This window comes from Megalobrama amblycephala, linkage group LG18 (genome assembly GCF_018812025.1).
Source record: "Megalobrama amblycephala isolate DHTTF-2021 linkage group LG18, ASM1881202v1, whole genome shotgun sequence".
Taxonomy (NCBI): domain Eukaryota; kingdom Metazoa; phylum Chordata; class Actinopteri; order Cypriniformes; family Xenocyprididae; genus Megalobrama; species Megalobrama amblycephala.
This window is the reverse complement of record NC_063061.1, coordinates 2,575,001-2,591,853: the sequence shown is the minus strand read 5'-3', so window position 1 is coordinate 2,591,853 and position 16,853 is coordinate 2,575,001. Positions and strand designations below refer to the sequence as shown.

General features: G+C 38.1%; 1 protein-coding gene and 1 long non-coding RNA gene across 13 annotated transcripts in view; one reads left to right on the top strand and one right to left on the bottom strand.

Annotated features, from left to right (window-relative positions):
• Nucleotides 1-16,853, bottom strand: part of LOC125252943 (protein NLRC3-like) — an 88,145-nt gene that overhangs the window by 64,545 nt on the left and 6,747 nt on the right. For 8 of the 12 annotated variants that reach the window (XM_048166628.1, XM_048166625.1, XM_048166623.1 and 5 more), the window contains 2 exons: nucleotides 4,853-4,969; nucleotides 4,622-4,738 (listed from right to left, as the gene is read on the bottom strand). The exons of 2 other annotated variants lie outside the window; for them this stretch is intronic. In XM_048166628.1, coding sequence (XP_048022585.1) covers nucleotides 4,622-4,738; nucleotides 4,853-4,969 — 234 coding nt within the window. Of the gene's footprint in view, nucleotides 1-974; nucleotides 2,769-4,621; nucleotides 4,739-4,852; nucleotides 4,970-16,853 lie in introns of all 12 variants that reach the window. 2 more of the 12 variants (XM_048166634.1, XM_048166635.1) reach the window with 1 other exon arrangement.
• Nucleotides 13,775-14,602, top strand: LOC125252963. Its single transcript, XR_007181313.1, has 3 exons — nucleotides 13,775-13,892; nucleotides 14,012-14,185; nucleotides 14,418-14,602. It is a non-coding gene; the product is annotated as an uncharacterized LOC125252963 (long non-coding RNA).

Below are 16,853 nucleotides of genomic sequence, written 5' to 3'. Positions count from 1 at the left end.
GCTAGCCTTCCCAGAACCCATAGAGATTGCATTACAGTGCCTGCAGTTAAAAAAAAAATTTGAATAAATCTATGAGAGCACTCTGGGTGATTCTCGGACAGAGTGAAATCGCCCAAAAAGAGGCGGTGCTCCACAGAACGTGACTTGACTCTGATTGGACTAAATATCCAGAGACAGAACAAACTAGAGCAGTGACAGCTAGCGTAACTGTGGTTGTTGAATGTGATTAAAAATCAGTCCCTTTCGGACTTTGGTGCTGCGTCTGTGTCGCCCTATCGCCCTAATGAAGAAACCGCCCATGATAAGAATGTTAAAACATTCTTATATAGATCCAGATAGATAGATCTTATATAGATTTTCCAACACTATATAAATACCAGCGTGTTTATAGTTTAATTTTTCATCAGGCACTAATTTGCAGAAGCAGTTGCATTGTTGCACTTGTTAAGCAGAAATGGAGGCAAAACAGATCCGAGCGAAATTTCAAAAAAAGGAAAATTAAAAACAAAGAGAAGGAAAGAGAAGTACCGAGCATTTTAGTGAAATAGTTAAGAAGGACCAATCAAGTGTTGGGTATGTGATATGTAACAGCAGTGAAACACTGTATGAATATGATAATAAACTAATAAACCCTATATCCAGCCTTCGTTGAAACATTCTTATATATATATGAGAATGTTAGAATTACGTTAGGTTCCTGTGACGGCTTTAGGTTTAGTGTAAGAAAGGGCCATACTATATAGATTTTGTCAAACATTCTTGTATATAATTTTTAATATGTTGTCTTTGTGTCGTCCGACTAAAGGAGTCAAAGATTCTGTATCTTTCGTACTTCTCCTCAGCTACTTTAGTAAGTGTGTCTCACATGTACCAGAAAATGTACCACTTTTGCTGCTTTGGTTTGAAAGCACATGCTGAAATCATAAATGTGATGATGTTTTATCAGTGTAGTGATTGTTGTCAGTGTGACTTACTGAACTATTCTGGATTCTTTAACCACAGGCAGCAGCTTCTGAAGAACTTCATCTGCTGTATTTTGTGCTCCAATAAAGTGTTTTAGATCAAAATCATCCATCTTCTGCTCTGATGTCAGCAACACATAAACCAGAGCTGACCACTGTGAAGAGGAGAGTTTGGTTTCTCTTATTCGTCCAGATCTCAGATAACGCTGGATCTCCTGCATCAGTGAATCATCACCCAGTTCATTCAGACAGTGGAACAGATTGATGGATCTCTCTGGAGAGAGATTCTCGCTGATCTTCTGTTTGATGTACTGAACTGTTTCCTCTTTGTTGTAGGAGCAGCTTCCTGTCTGTGTCAGTAGTTCTCGTAAGAGAGTCTGATTGGACTCCAATGAGAGACCCAGAAGGAAACGCAGGAAAAGGTCCAGATGTCCATTCTTACTCTGTAAAGCCTCATCCACAGTTCTCTGATGCAGCTCAGATAATGAAACCTGTTTCTTCTGGTTTAAAACCTTAGACAACAGACCTGGTTTGGTTTGGTCAAACACATTTCTGTTCTCGTTTGTAAAGTAAATGTGTTTATACAGAGCTGCTAGATGTTCCTGGATGCTCAGATGAACAAAGCAGAAGACTTTACCCTGATACAAGCCCAACTCCTCTCTGAAGATCTGAGTGCACAATCCTGAGTACACTGATGCTTCTGTCACATCAATGCCACACTCTCTCAGGTCTTCCTCATAGAAGATCAGGTTGCCTTTCACAAGCTGCTGGAAAGCCAGTTTCCCCAGTTTGAGAATCATGTCTTCATCTTTCACCTTCTTCTCATAGTCCTTCTCATGTTTGATGTTGGTCTGAAGGATCAGGAAGTGTGTGTACATTTGAGTGAGAGTCTTGGGAACCTCTCCTCTCTCTGCTTCACTCAACATCTTCTCTAGAACAGTGGCTGAGATCCAGCAGAACACTGGGATGTGGCACATGATGTGGAGGCTCCTCGATGACTTCAGGTGTGAGATGATCCTGTGGGCCAGACTCTGATCACTGATTCTCTTGTTGAAGTATTCCTCCTTCTGTGGGTCACTAAAGCCTCGTACCTCTGTCACTCGATGGACACACTCAGAGGGGACGAGATCAGCTGCTGCTGGTCTGGAGGTGATCCAGATGAGAGCAGAAGGAAGCAGATTCCCCTCAATGAGGTTCATCAACAGCACGTCCACTGAGACTGATTCAGATATATTACACAGTTTCACTTTGCTCTTAATGTCCAGAGACAGACGACACTCATCCAGACCATCAAAGATGAACAACACTTTATATTCTTCACTGGATATTTCCATTTCTTTGGTTTCAGGGAAAAAGACATGAAGAAGATCTGAAAGACTGAGTGTTTTGTCCTTCATCAAGTTGAGCTCTCTGAAAGGAAGTGGAAATATGAGCTGGACGTCCTGATTCTCTTTCCCTTCAGCCCAGTCCACAATGAACTTCTGCACAGAGACTGTTTTTCCAATGCCAGCGACTCCCTTTGTCAGCACAGTTCTGATGGGTTTGTCTTGTCCAGGTAAAGGTCTAAAGATGTCATTGCATTTGACTGGTGTGTCCTCTGTTGTTGCTCTCCTGGATTGTGTCTCAATCTGTCTCACCTCATGCTCATTATTGATCTCTCCACTTTCACTCTCTGTGATGTAGAGCTCTGTGTAGATCTCATTCAGGAGTGTTGGGTTTCCCTGCTTTGCTGTTCCTTCATACAGACACTGAACCTTCTTCAGCAGATTTGATTTGAATCTGCTTTGGACCAGTTGAGAGTCACGACTGAAAGATTAAAATAATAGATTACAACATGAATTAAAGAAGTGAAAGTGATGGTAAAATAAATAAACACTCTATTCTATTAAAAGTAATTTATTCATTTGGCTAGTGTGACTAAAGTGAGTTGGAATAAGTCGTCCCAGTAGCTGCCTTTGCTATGTTTCACCCGTTTCACTTGAAACAGGCATCACAACAGAAGGAACCTCCGCTTGCACTCGATAAAAGAGTCCTGTCCCCCTCCATCACGACTTGCACACACCAGGGTCGAAAATTATCGGGGCTTGGGGAAAAAATGCCACCGAAAATAAAAATTCTCCCAGAATTTAAGATATATAGGGCAAAAAATGTCCCAGCATGAGTATTTGTTTTTAATATGTATAATAGCCTATTTATAGCCTATGTTTATCATTCAGGATATAGAGTGTCGTTTTCCCAAACATCAGCGCTATTTCAAACATGAAGCCTATAGTCTATAGATCCTTTTCACATTTCCGGGTTTCTCAGAAGCGGAAGTCGTCATAGTTGGGTAAAATTGTATAGCGGTGAATGAGAGAATACATTAAATATATTTTTTGCGTTTCCATTTGCTCAAATAGCAAAGGAAAAACTCCACAATAGTGTTTTCACAACTTTCAAAATAGAAAACGATTGATAACGGCAGTCAGAAGAGAGAACGATGTAATTTTTATTGTCACACCCACAGCCGCTGTATTAGAAACACCCTCACAGCAGCGTTAACTAGATTTTTGTAAATTGATGTAAAGGTAATATAATACTAAGTATAGTGTTATAAATGTCTCCTCCTGGAGACATTGGAGACAATCTCCTCCTGGTAGTGAATATCTATAGCACAAGTTCATTCTTTCCTTTAACGTGCTCTTTATTCGCAGAAATGACGTGCAGCTGATACATGCCTTTTACATATAATGATTCATATAATGCCTACATACATATAATGATACACACGTTTTGGGTGCATATGATACAAAATATACACACCCAACCAATTTTTGTTTTGAAGTGATTTTTTGACTGCAAGAAAGACTGTCTGCACTTGCCCAGATGTCAAATGAACATGATGTTATAGATCATCATCAGAAAGTCAAGTTCTAAACGTCAAAATCGGAGTAAGTGTAAATGATTTCCTCTGGATCTTGTCTATTCGTAGGCTATATTCATATTGTATTACTAATTGCTATTAAAACACTTGTGTAATAAATGTTCTCTAATTTTTATTTCTTTGCTCCTTAAGCCTGTCATTACGCTGTCCAAGGTAATATCTAAGGGGAAGTTTAAACTGATGAAGATTGAATGTTGATTTTGTTTTCAGTTGTGATTATAATTTGTGGATAGTCGTAGATAGAATGTGTTTATAAAACTATAGAGTGAAATATGAGTTAACATTGTAAAATGTAACAGATATAAAAAAGTAATTGCAGTCGCATTGCATACAATATTTTAATATTTGTCTGTCTTTTTAGGTGGTGGTCCTCTGACAGTTTCTTTGAAACGGGCCCCGAATTGCAAAGGCCGCCTCTGAGTGATCCAAAGCATGGATGTAAACAAATACTCTGGGATTGAGAGATGAAATGATATGGCATTTCTAACTGTCTGTCTAAAAACAGAGACAAACACATCCAAATTCTCTCCAACTGATACAGGATCAAAACAAACAACATGAAAATAAATGCAAACATTTGCAAATAAAAACACAGCAATGTTTGATAAAAAATAAAACACCTGAGGAAGATCATTTTGATAAAAACATTATGCAGTTTTATTTTTGAAAATAATGAAAATGGTTAAACAGATTTTTCCATGATTATTATCTGTCTGTCTAAACCAAAATATTGTACCTCAGATCAGTTGATGTGTGTCTTCCCTTCAATTTTAATGGTGTGTCAATAGACTGGTCACTCTTCATGGACACACAGCTGGACTCTGGTGGGTTTGATCTCTGACTGTGTAACTTACTTTAAAAGAAATAGTGACAAGAAGAATTCATGTAGTTAACTTGACAATTTTACAATGATAATGTCATCCATCCATCCATCCTCCCTCCCATCCATCCATCCATCATGTTGTACCTCAGATCAGTTGATGTGTGTCTTCCCTTAAATATTAGTGGTTTTTCCATAGACCAGTTGATCTTCATGAACACACAGCTGGACTTTGATGGGTTTGATCTCTGACTGTGTGATTGACTTTAAAAGAAATAGTGACAAGAAGAATTCATGTAGTTAACTTGACAATTTTACAATAATAATGTCATCCATCCATCCATCCATCCATTCATCCATCCTCCCATCCATCCATCCATCCATCTAAACTCATCCATCTATCCATCCACCCATCCATCATCCCTCCATCTAAACTCATCCATCCATCCAGCTAAACACCCATCCACACACTCACCCATCCATCATCCATCCATCCATCCTCCATCCCTCCATCCATTCATCCATCCTCCCATCTATCCATCCACCCACCCATCCATCCAGCTAAACACCCATCCATCGACCCACCCATCCATCATCCATCCATCCATCCATCCATCCATCCATCCATACACATCCATCCATCCATCCATCTAAACTCATCCATCCATTCATCATCCATCCATCTAAACTCATTTATCCATCCATCATCCATCCATCTAAACTCATCCATCCATCCTCCCATCTATCCATCCATCCACCCACACATCCATTGATGCCATGAATATTGTATAGTATTGTGAGATGTTGAATGAAACTCCATCCAGTGCAACAAACACACAAGAGGTACATCCAAAAGAGACTGTTCATGCACCACTCTCTACAGCACCAAGACATTCTTATCCTCAGAACATCAATGCAATTCATCAACCCACCTCTATGATTGCTGATTCCAAATCATCTGCACAAATCTCTCATTCAAGGGCCTGATCTTGCTACAGTTCTTCAAAGGCAAAACAACTTGACAGACATGCTAGTGAAACAACTTCTTCCCACCTTACCAAGAGGAGAAATGGCAATCTTTAATGGAGATATTCTGCAGTACAGGTCATTCCTTCACTATTTTTAGCACATTATTGTGAGTAAAACTGATGATAATGCTGCACTTTCTCATTCGGTACACAAGGGGGCTACCACAGGAGCTCATTAGAATTTGCCAACATGTCACCAAGCAGAGGTTAGCAAAAGGCAAAGCAGCTATAGAAAGAGCACTTTGGTAATGCTTATAGTAATGTGCTTATATTGAGAAAGCACTCTCCTGGCCTTTAATAAAATCAGAAGATCCAAAGGCTTTACAGGCATTCACACTGTTTCTTAGAAGCTGCTGCAATGGTATGGAAGACTTGGAGTTCATGGAAGAACTGGACACAGTCTCCAATATGAGGAGTATTGCTCAAGCTCCCATACAAGCTCAGAGAGAGGTGGCGCACAAAGGCATTTGAGTTACAGAAGAGTAACAAGGTAAAGATGGTAGATATTGTCAGCTTCATTGAAAATCAAGCTAACATTGTCTCAGACCCAATATTTGGTGATATTTAAGACTCAAGCCCAAGTAAAGGAAAGCCCAAAGTCTTAGTGAAGCCCAAATCCAAATGCATATTTGCAACCAACGTGCATGTGAACTCACCACAAACCACATCTAAGGATTCACAGACATCATCATGTTGTCTCTACTGTAATAATGGACATGAGTTGATGTCATGCTTGCAGTTTGAAAAGCAGCCACACAGAGAAAAGTTAAACTTCATAAGACAGAATGGAATCTGTTTCGGGTGCCTAACCAAAGAAGGACATGTGAGTAAAGACTGCACTAAACATCTTACCTGCATCATATGCAACAAACAGCATCCAAGTGTGTTACACTTCAAACCATTGAAATCATCAAAACAACTAAAAAAACACCTGTGAGTAGCACACAGATGTCCCTTCAAGATGGTAAGCATACTGAAGTCAGAAACACTCAGAATTACACAAAGTGTTTGTTGTCGTTTGTACCAGTACAGGTTAAAAGTTCTAAAGGAAGTTAGTGTCAGATCAGATCAGAACACGGACTCAGTCTGCAGGCTCTCAAAAAATTTATTTTAAAGTCTTTTCGCAAACAGTCAACACAAAATGCAGTCTATAATCCAGACAGGAACGACCTCAAAAGAAAATTTAGAGCAGCATTCTTCAGAGAATAAAACAGCCGCCGAAGAGCCTGAATAGGACGGTGTCATGCAGCAGGGGGGGGGGGGGGCGCTGTTGAGGCGTTAGGCGGGTGACGCTCAGGCAGCGCGTGAAGCAGGGCAAAGACACAGCGATCCGTGCAGGGAGACGGAGAGCGCAAACAGGACTGAATACAGGGGAGGCCAGCCTGGGAATTCAGGAGAAGAGGTGAAAAACAAACAGCAAACAAAAAATAAAAACAAAACTGGAAAAACTTCAACACAACACGGGAGCACACAAAACAATGAGGCAGGAATCCACACGACACGGCAGAACATGAGACAATGCTGGAAAACTTGCTTGCACAAATCACAAACAACGATCTGGCACAAGACAGCACACGAGAGGGGATTAAATATAAGACTAAGACTTAATTGATGCCGAACAGGTGGAAGAGTGAAACGAGATAACGAGGTGATGAATGGAATAACAAGGGGGCGGGGTAAGATTCAATTCAATTCACATTTATTTGTATAGCGCTTTTCACGATACATATCATTTCAAAGCAGCTTTACAGAGAATGCATGTCAACATTACAATTTAAAGAATGCAGTTAGCAAATAATGTAATAATTTAGGCAATTAATTTACAATCACTGTTAGCAGTTTAACTGAACGTAGAAGCAATGAGTTCTTGATGCCACAATGACAGCGCACACATGTGCTCCAGACGACAACAACAACACATGACAGACAGGGGAACAACTGACAGATCAGCCTAGGGACATGACAGTAAGATTCTGCACACATATGCCTTTTTTAAACCTGATAGCTCGGCAAGCTTCTGCACAGAGGATCTTGTGAGGAAACTCAACATTACTGGAAGAAAGACCAATATTCTTCTTCGAAAAATGAGCCAGCATAAGTCTGTGCCCTCTACGTCATCAGTGGGTTGAAAGTTTCTTCATTGGAAGAAAATAACTTTATTCCATTACCAGAAGTCTACACACAACAGAGCATGTCCGTTGACACCTATAACATTCCCACAAAGAAAGAACTGTGTAAATGGCCTTACCTGAGTCAGGTACAGTTTTTCCTAGGATTCCATCCAAGGTGGAGTTGTTGATTGGAAGCAATTCTCCCAAAGCCACTGAACCTTGGAAAGTCCTTAACCCTCTGGAGTCTGAGGCTGATTTGGGGCCTGGAGAAGTTTTGACATGCCCTGACATTTGTGCTTTTTTCAGTTGTTCATAAACACATTAATGACACAAATGTTCATTACACTGTATTCAGCACAAACTAGGCTACAATAATATGTGAGGAACATGTATGTACATGTTTGTGTTTTTGAAGGAATAACGTTTATGCGTGGTTATTGAAAAAACAAAAAATTTAAGTCACTAAAATAAGGCCAAAAAAATATATTAAATCTGTGTTCACAATACTTTTGGGTATTGGAGGTTGTAGACTAGAGTTTTTGCTTCAAAATTATGTAAAAAATATAATTCCTACTTGTTCATATAAAACAATATATTGATTTAGTTTTTGTAAGACACTTTTTGTCAAGAAACACAGTATGCGTGGAGGCGTGAATCATCATGAATAATGGCTCATTTACACCTGAGAAGACAAAAGAATTGCATAAAGAACCTCTAATGGTGCTGCATATTAATGAGGCCTTTCAGTCAGGTAGGCTGTGAAAAAAACCCTCTGTAATCATGTCTCAGCTCAATTTAAAATAATGGTATTCTATTATATTCTTTAAAATATAATGTATTTCTGTGATGCAAAGAGTCTGAATATAGGTTTTTAGTTTAAAAGCATGCACATTTGGAGAAATATTGATGGATTCTCATATGTTTATGTCAATTTTCTATACAGAAGAGTTATATTTATTCTATATTCATTGTTATCACTATGAGCGCTGGTGTTTTCAATTCATACTTGCAGCCGGAGGGCACTCTGTACACCTTTAGTCCACAAATTATTCTAAAGAAGAAGAGGGCATTTCAGGAATGGTGTTGTAACGGTGGTACCCTAAACTATTGGAATTTAATTAAATAAATTCAAAATCTTTGCTAATTCGGGCGCCAGGCAGACTCAAATCTACCACATTAAATTAACTGTTTAACCCAGGATAAACTCAAACCACCAGTTACACAATTTAAATGTCAAAACAATATATTGGAATTCACAAAAAACATCCAACACAATTTCAATCTTATCAAATTGTAATTGTAAGGTCAGAGTTGGAAAAACACTTTCACAGAGAAAATCCAGACAATGACACAATTGCAAAAAAGTCCCTTTGATATAGGCTGTCGCAATTAAACCAGGGGGTTAAGAGTTCGTGTCTCAATCAAAAAAAAAAATAATATCACAAAACCAAACATTAAGGTTGGCAAAACACTTCAATAAACCAACAACAAACAAAATTTCAATAATCAAAATATTCAGAAAAACAACAGTTCAAAAATCAAACGTTTTTACCCCAGAAAGAAAAAAAACAAGAAAAGCTTTAAAGATAAAGAAAATTAATGTGTGTGTGTGTGTGTGTGTGTATGTGTGTGTGTGTGTGTGTGTGTGTCTCTTGTACTGAGGCGAATAATGTCGGGGAAGTTTTTGGACTTTTTTAAAGTGCGTTATTGGTACGTTAGGGGATACCTGAGTTGAGTTGAGTTGAGGCGGGACTCGGCCGTTTTAAGACCCAACAGTTCAGCAGTCGACATCGGTGGGGCGATATGACAGTGCAGCAATTAATTCCTCTGTGTACGGTGAACTGAAGACGGAAACAACAGAAACCGGCAGCCTTCCGTCCATGCCAGGCAACGCTCTGCAAACAGCCCCGGTGACGAAGGATCAAGCGAGCTCAGCGGACAAACACTGAAGCGATAGGATCCAGCACCTGTGGTCATCCGCGCCAGGAAGATCCATCACAACGGCATGTGCATAATTAAACGCAGCAACCAGGCGTGCACATAATTTAAACAGCCCGCGACTCAGCCACTATTGTTGGCCGCCCTCTCATGCAAACTCAACACGTCACTCACTACTCCCGTTGCTCCTTCCACTTCCTCTTTTATTCAGGTATTTCCGTTCAATCAGTCACGCCTTTCTCCCGACTGATTATGACAATTTATTTATTTATTTTTTTTTAAAACAGTGCGGTATAATTCCAAAACCGTCACAGTGTTTTCAATTCATACTTGCAGGCACATTTAGTCCACAAATGTGCACAGAGAGAAGAGAAAATTTCAGGAAGTAACGGCATGTCTTCCAGAGGTAGCTAACCATTACCATGGCTTTTACATACAGATAAACACTTTTCAAGACAATAAATACATGATTGAGATGATGTATGCCTGTATTGACTCAGAATTTGCGTCTGAATAGCGCTTGCTCTGTGGGCGTGGCCGCATTAGCGGATAATGAGCTGAATCACGGACTTCTGACATGGCTCTCTTTTCATACAGATTACATAAACAGAGAAGGTTTGTTTTCGATATGACTTACATGATGTAAAACCTGACATTTCAACGTTTCTTAAGACATAAGTCTAATTTTTTTGTGATTAGTATTCACTAAGTTATAGTTCATTTTCTGAGAACTATCACATTAAACTTTGTTCAGAGGGAGACGAGAGATCATGCATCATTTCAGTTTTCTTTATTTTGCAAAAAGCACAACATTTTGTTTTTACTCTGAGTGTATACAAATAAAAGAATATATTCTATAGTTTCAATTGATATATTACTTATGTCTCTATGACAAAAAATGACGGAGTATTTTAAGCCTTTTTTGCTGCAATGTGAAAAAAAACCTGAAAACGCGCCGGCGCGTTATCAGACCTCAGGGAGTTAATAGCCAAGGGGATGGGCCATACGAAATTTTTCTTACCAGAGTGAAAGAGACTCAAAATACTCCGTCAATGTTGCACATACAATTAAGAGTTATCCACCATTTTAATCTGTGTAATATCTTCTTTTATTTGTGTACACTCAGAGTAACAACAAAATGTTGTGCTTTTTGTAAAATAAAGAAAACAAACATGATGTGTGATCTCTCGTCTCCCTCTGAACGAAGTCCAATCTGATAGTTCTCAAAAATTAAGTGTAACTTATTGAATACTAATCACAAAAAAATTAGACTTATGTCTAAAGAAACGTTGAAATGTCAGGTTTTAAATCATGTCAGTCAAATCGAAAACAAAAATTCTCTGTTTATGTAATCTGTATAAAAAAAGACACATGTCAGACGCCCGTGATTCAGCTCATTATCCGCTAATGCGGCCACGCCCACGGAGCGAGCGCTATTCAGACGCAAATTCTGAGGCAATACATGCATACATCGTCTCAATCATGTATTTATTGTCTTGAAAAGTGTTTGTCTGTATGTTAAAGCCATGGTTAGCGATCTCTGGAAGCCTCTGTTAGTTCCTGGAATGTCACATGGCCTGTTCTTCTTTAGATGAATTTGTGGCCTAAAGGTGTACAGAGCGCCCTCCGGCTGCAAGTATGAATTGAAAACACAGTATCCAGCGCTCATAGTGATGACAATAAATACTGAATAAATATTACTCCTCTGTATAGAAAATTGACAAACATGTGAGAATCCATCAATATTTCTCCAAATGTGCATGCTTTTAAGCTAAAAGCCTATATGAAATGCCATAGAGGTAACATGAATGTTCAGACACTTTGCATCACAGAAATACATTATATTTTAAAGTATATAATAGAAAACCATTATTTTAAATTGTAATAATATTTCACAGTATTGCTGTTTTTTCTTTGTTTGATATACACCATGATGAGCTTGAGACATGTTCACAGAGGGTTTTTTCACATAGCCTACCTGACTGAAAGGCCTCATTATTATGCAGGTCATTACAGCTCATTATGCAAATCTTTTGTCTTCTCAGGTGTGAATCACAGCATTATTCATGAAAATTCACACCTCCACGCATACTGTGTTTCTTGACAAAAAGTGTCTCAAAAACTAAATCAATATATTGTTTTATATGAATGAGTAGGCAGGATAATTTTTACATAATTTTGAAGCAAACCCAGATAGCAAGGTGACACTGATTCAATGTTGAAATTCCATCAGAATCATCATTTTGGTTGAGATTGAAAATTCAATGCTAAATAATATTGAATCAACATTGATATTTCAATGCTTTTCAGTGTTGAAAAATACGAACATTGAATCAATGTTGATTTTTGGTCAGCTTCATTTCCCCAGTGGTGGAACTTAGCTATGTCAATGCATCTGTCCCCTCATTCAACACTTAATTCACATTAGTACTCATGCTCCTCATGACCCTTATCTCTAGTCCCACAAAAATAAATTAATAAATTAATAAATAAATAAATAAAAATCCTGCCAACTGAAGTGTGTAGATAAACTCCAACCAGTTGGAAGTCAGTGAGATGAACCAGCTGGACATTATTATTATTATTATTATTATTATAACGTTACACTCTTACAACTTAAACACTAAATTCACAACTACTCAAACATCTCACCTGCACTTTAAGGATCCTGCGTCAGACGTTTTTCTGACGTCACGATGCACGAGCGTCTTAAAACTTTCTGCTCGAATCGATCGATTTTCTCGGACTGAAAGGTAGGTTGAACTTGGAAAATTGTTTTGCTTTATATATTGGATAATGCAGCATTTGAATGTTACAGTTAATTAACATTGTTTGTGAACATGATTACTAACGGAATCGTAATTAATCTAATTTGAAATGAATTCCTCCTTTACCGTGTACGCAGCGCAAGATATTTGAAATGCTGTGGGCGGGAAGTGCGCGTGGTGTGGGAGAAAATGCCGAGGCACAGTGAGGATTCCTGCATTATAATATTGAGTTAAGTTTTTAATTAATTAATATTTGTCTGTTCTTTTATTTGTCTTTGACATGTTAGCTCTGATTTCATGTATATGTTTGCCAAAAATGATGATCCAAAACTGTAAGACATTGTGAGCTAACGTTACATTTGCCTAACATGGTGTTTTGCTTCGTCCAGGGAAAAATGTTAGTATTTTTTTTAGTATAAATCATGATCACGATTTTAGTAGAAATAGTAGATTATAGTAGTAGTATTTGCACAACGAATTAATTGACCTAGCAAACAACTTTCGACCACTAATAAATGCTGTAAAATTGTTTCTTCTCTTAGGATCTAAAGCTTCTCAATGTTTTTTGATGACTGAGGACACTTTGCAATACTTGGTATGTAATTTCTATAAAAACTGATATAGTTGTCAATCGATAATGAATTACTAATGTTTTACATGTTATCCTCTTTAACAAACTTTAGACTTGGAATTATCCAAACCAGATGTTCATTAACTCACCATTATGCCATTGCAAATGCATGTGATTTTTGTGTTGCTTTTTCTGAAAATTATCTGTTTTGTAGTAATTTTGTTTTGCCTGTGTTTTTTCCTCGCTCTCTCTCTCAAAGTGATGGTTTGCATTACTGTGTATGAATCGTCACGGTATCAGTTAAATATCTTCTTTATATTTCTACTGAAGGAAAAAAAGACACCTGGATGGCCTGAAGGTGAGTAACAGCAAATTTTAATTTTTGTGTGAGCAGTCCCTTTAATCAAGAACGTTCAAATATATGTATTGGGGTGTAAAGATAATTTATGATTTGTTGATGCATGTTTTGTTTTCAGACTAAATTATAAATGCAACCAGTGACTGATTCAGATGCGTTTCTTAATTGCAAATCTGGCTAGTCATTAATACAAATTATTTTAGTTTTGTAAAAAAAAAAATTGTCCTATTCTTTGCTATCACATATCTGCACATAATCTGATTCCTTATTACAGATTATTCAGATTTGTTTTTTAAATGAGAAAAATAACAATTGCTTTATCACAGACTGAAAACATTCACCTGAGAAGAGTGTGTCCTGTAGGCCCTTTTTTCCTGAGAGAAAGTCCTGAAGACCTCATCAACGAGTACCTTGTGAGTTGAACGTCAGCATATTCTGATTTATTTTTCAGAAAAAGTATAAATTTGTTTATTTTGTAGTTATTCTAGCAAAAGGCATTGGAACTGTTTTTTTCTTACGTACACAACTTTAGGATAACCAGACAGATGATTGTGAGGGTGACCCTGAGCAGCTCTTCATGGTGTTCATTATTCTGAAGGAGGGGGAGAACTTCACGAACCACCTGCTGACATTGACATTGTGATCGAGGGAGTTAAAGTTTTGAATCAACTCACTTCAGTCACATCAGCGTGTGCCCTGCTTCTGGGTATGATATACATCAACCTATAATGGTTTATATTAGTCATAAATTTGAATTCACCGTGTTTTAACTTAAACCTTTTAACATATTTCAAGTTGCACTTAATTTAGTACAATGCAACAGTCACATTTCCAAATATTTATGACCCACCACCTTCTGTCAGTCATACACTACTACCGATCAAATGTTTTAGAACATTGTGCAGTTCTAACTTCCTGTTTGTTTTTGTTTTCTTTAGATGCCTTACAACAAGTGAGGGCTGAAAAAAAGGAGGCCTCAAAGTTTGTATTTGCTGTTTCTGCAAAACTGGCTCCATTATGCTCCTGATCAGCTTGCGGGCATTGCTCGTGGTGGAAATCCCTGAGTTCGTCAGAGTATCAATTTAATGAGTAAGGACATTCTTTTTGCATTAGAAGAGTAGCTTCAATCCTAGAAAAGCTTCAAGTCCTGAATGGTGAACTATGGAAGTGTTTCAGTCTGTAGTAGTGTGTTTCTGTCTTCATTGGTGAGTTTCCATGTGTATTTACTTCCATTTTCCGTCTCTCTCTCTCTCTCTCTCCCTCTCTCTCTCTGGCAGCGCCGCTTGATTGAGACCAGCTGCGGCAAGTTAGGTGGAAGAGCGGGAGCGCTTAAATACAGGAAACGAGGACGGTGGTGTTGAGCTGTGTCGAGCGCGTTGTGAGCTCCACACGTGTCCTGTCCTCTGTGTCCTGCCCCAGACTACTCTTAATATTGTTATGGTGTGACCGATGCTGTTGTTGTCAACGCATAATAATTGTTTTCTCCTAGTTGTGGTGGAGATCCCTTACCAAACAGTACTCAGTGAGAATTCCTTCATCTCATTATTTATTTAATTCTACTCCTTGTGATTATGCCGCTTGTTTCTTTGTTATCTTTGAAGCTGTAGGTCGGGGGAGCGCCACCTTTAATTTGTGCAATATTGTTTTCAATATTGTTTGTTGTATTTTCCTTTATAATTTTTATTTGTCTGGTAAGTTAGCATTCTTCTAAACCCTTAGGTAGTTCTCCTTTTGTTTGTTGTTTTGGCCCAGACCCCCTTCCGAATAAATGCTTCTGTTAATCTTTGGTTTTGAAAGAGAATAAAGAAAAGAATTTCGATTTAAAAACGTTGTGGTTATTGTGAGCTGGGACAGGAGAGGAGGAATTTCCGATCTGAAAAGTCCCTTATTATTTTAATTTTATTGTCACCGATCCATCCAACCCCTAGACTGGGACGGGTCGTGACACATTTATGTTGTCATGGTTTTCCAGGCTCTTTTTCCAATGACAGAAATGCATGTTTGAGCTGTTTTAACTGAAAGTAACTTGCATTGACATCTTAAAATTTGTATGTGCTATTGTTTTGTCTCAAGATGAACGCCAATAATGTATTTTTTTTTACTACTTAACCCCTTTCACAGACAAGGCTTAAACCTAGTCCCAGACTAAAATGCATGTCTGAGCTGTTTTAACTGAAAACATATCTTAAAATATGTCACTGCCATTGTTTTGTCTCAAGATAAACACCAGTAATGATTGTATTTTCTAAGGCATGTCTATAAAAGCTACTTAAATAATTGAACTAAGGTCTGGTCCTGGCTTAGCCTAAGCTCTGTCTGTGAAACCAGGTCTATTTTTTTGTCACCACAAAATGCCATTTTTACAGCCACTTGTTTTTCCTGAATGTGATGTTAATTCCTGCTCAAACAGTGTGTGGTTATAAATAAATATGTATGTAAATTGAAGGAAGTCGTGAATTTTTCATTACAACCATATTAAAGGTGCTCTAAGCGATGTCACGCGTTTTTAGGCCAAAACATTTTTTGTCACATACAGCAAACATCTCCTCACTATCCGCTAGCTGCCTGACCCCTGAACACACTGTAAAAAAAACGCGGTCTCTGTAGTCGCCACAAGCTCCAAAAACGGCAACAAAAACAAACTGGTGCAGCCTGGACCACGAAGCAATAAACAGTGCCCCAGCCAATAACCGACAAGCAGCATCAATACGCAAGCTACTTACATTTTAAATGCGCGTTCATGACTGTTTCAGGAAGCACGGAGGGGAGGGGCAGGAGGAGGGAGGGAGGGAGGGAGGGTCTAGCTAACCTCTGTTTTGTTTGACAACACTTCGAACGTCAACAGAAAGTTACTCCACCCAGAATCGCTTAGAGCACCTTTAACTGCAGCCCTTACATTGTCTCTAATTGAAATAAGCAGAAAGACATTTAACTGGCTTAGAATCTTGCTGTACATAAAGCAAGATTGATTTGATATTGTTTCCACGTTAATTCAATGTTAAATAGGTGATTTAATTAATTTTGAAAAAACATTGATTTTACAACCATGTTGATCTATTTTTCATCATTGAAATAACATTATTTCAGGGTGCAAACCTGATGAAAAATCAATTTAAAATTCAACATTGATTCAATGATAATTTGGTTAATGCATTAACATTGATTCAACGTTGATTCAAGGTTGGTCTCCTATGTGGGAAAACTCTAGTCTACAACCTCCAATACCCAGAAGTCTTGTGAACAGAGATTTAATATAATTTTTTTGGTCTTGTTTCAGTGACTTAAGTTTTTTGTTTTTTCAATAACCACACATAAAAGTTATTCCTTAAAAAACACAAACATGTACATACATGTTCCTCACATATTATGGTAGC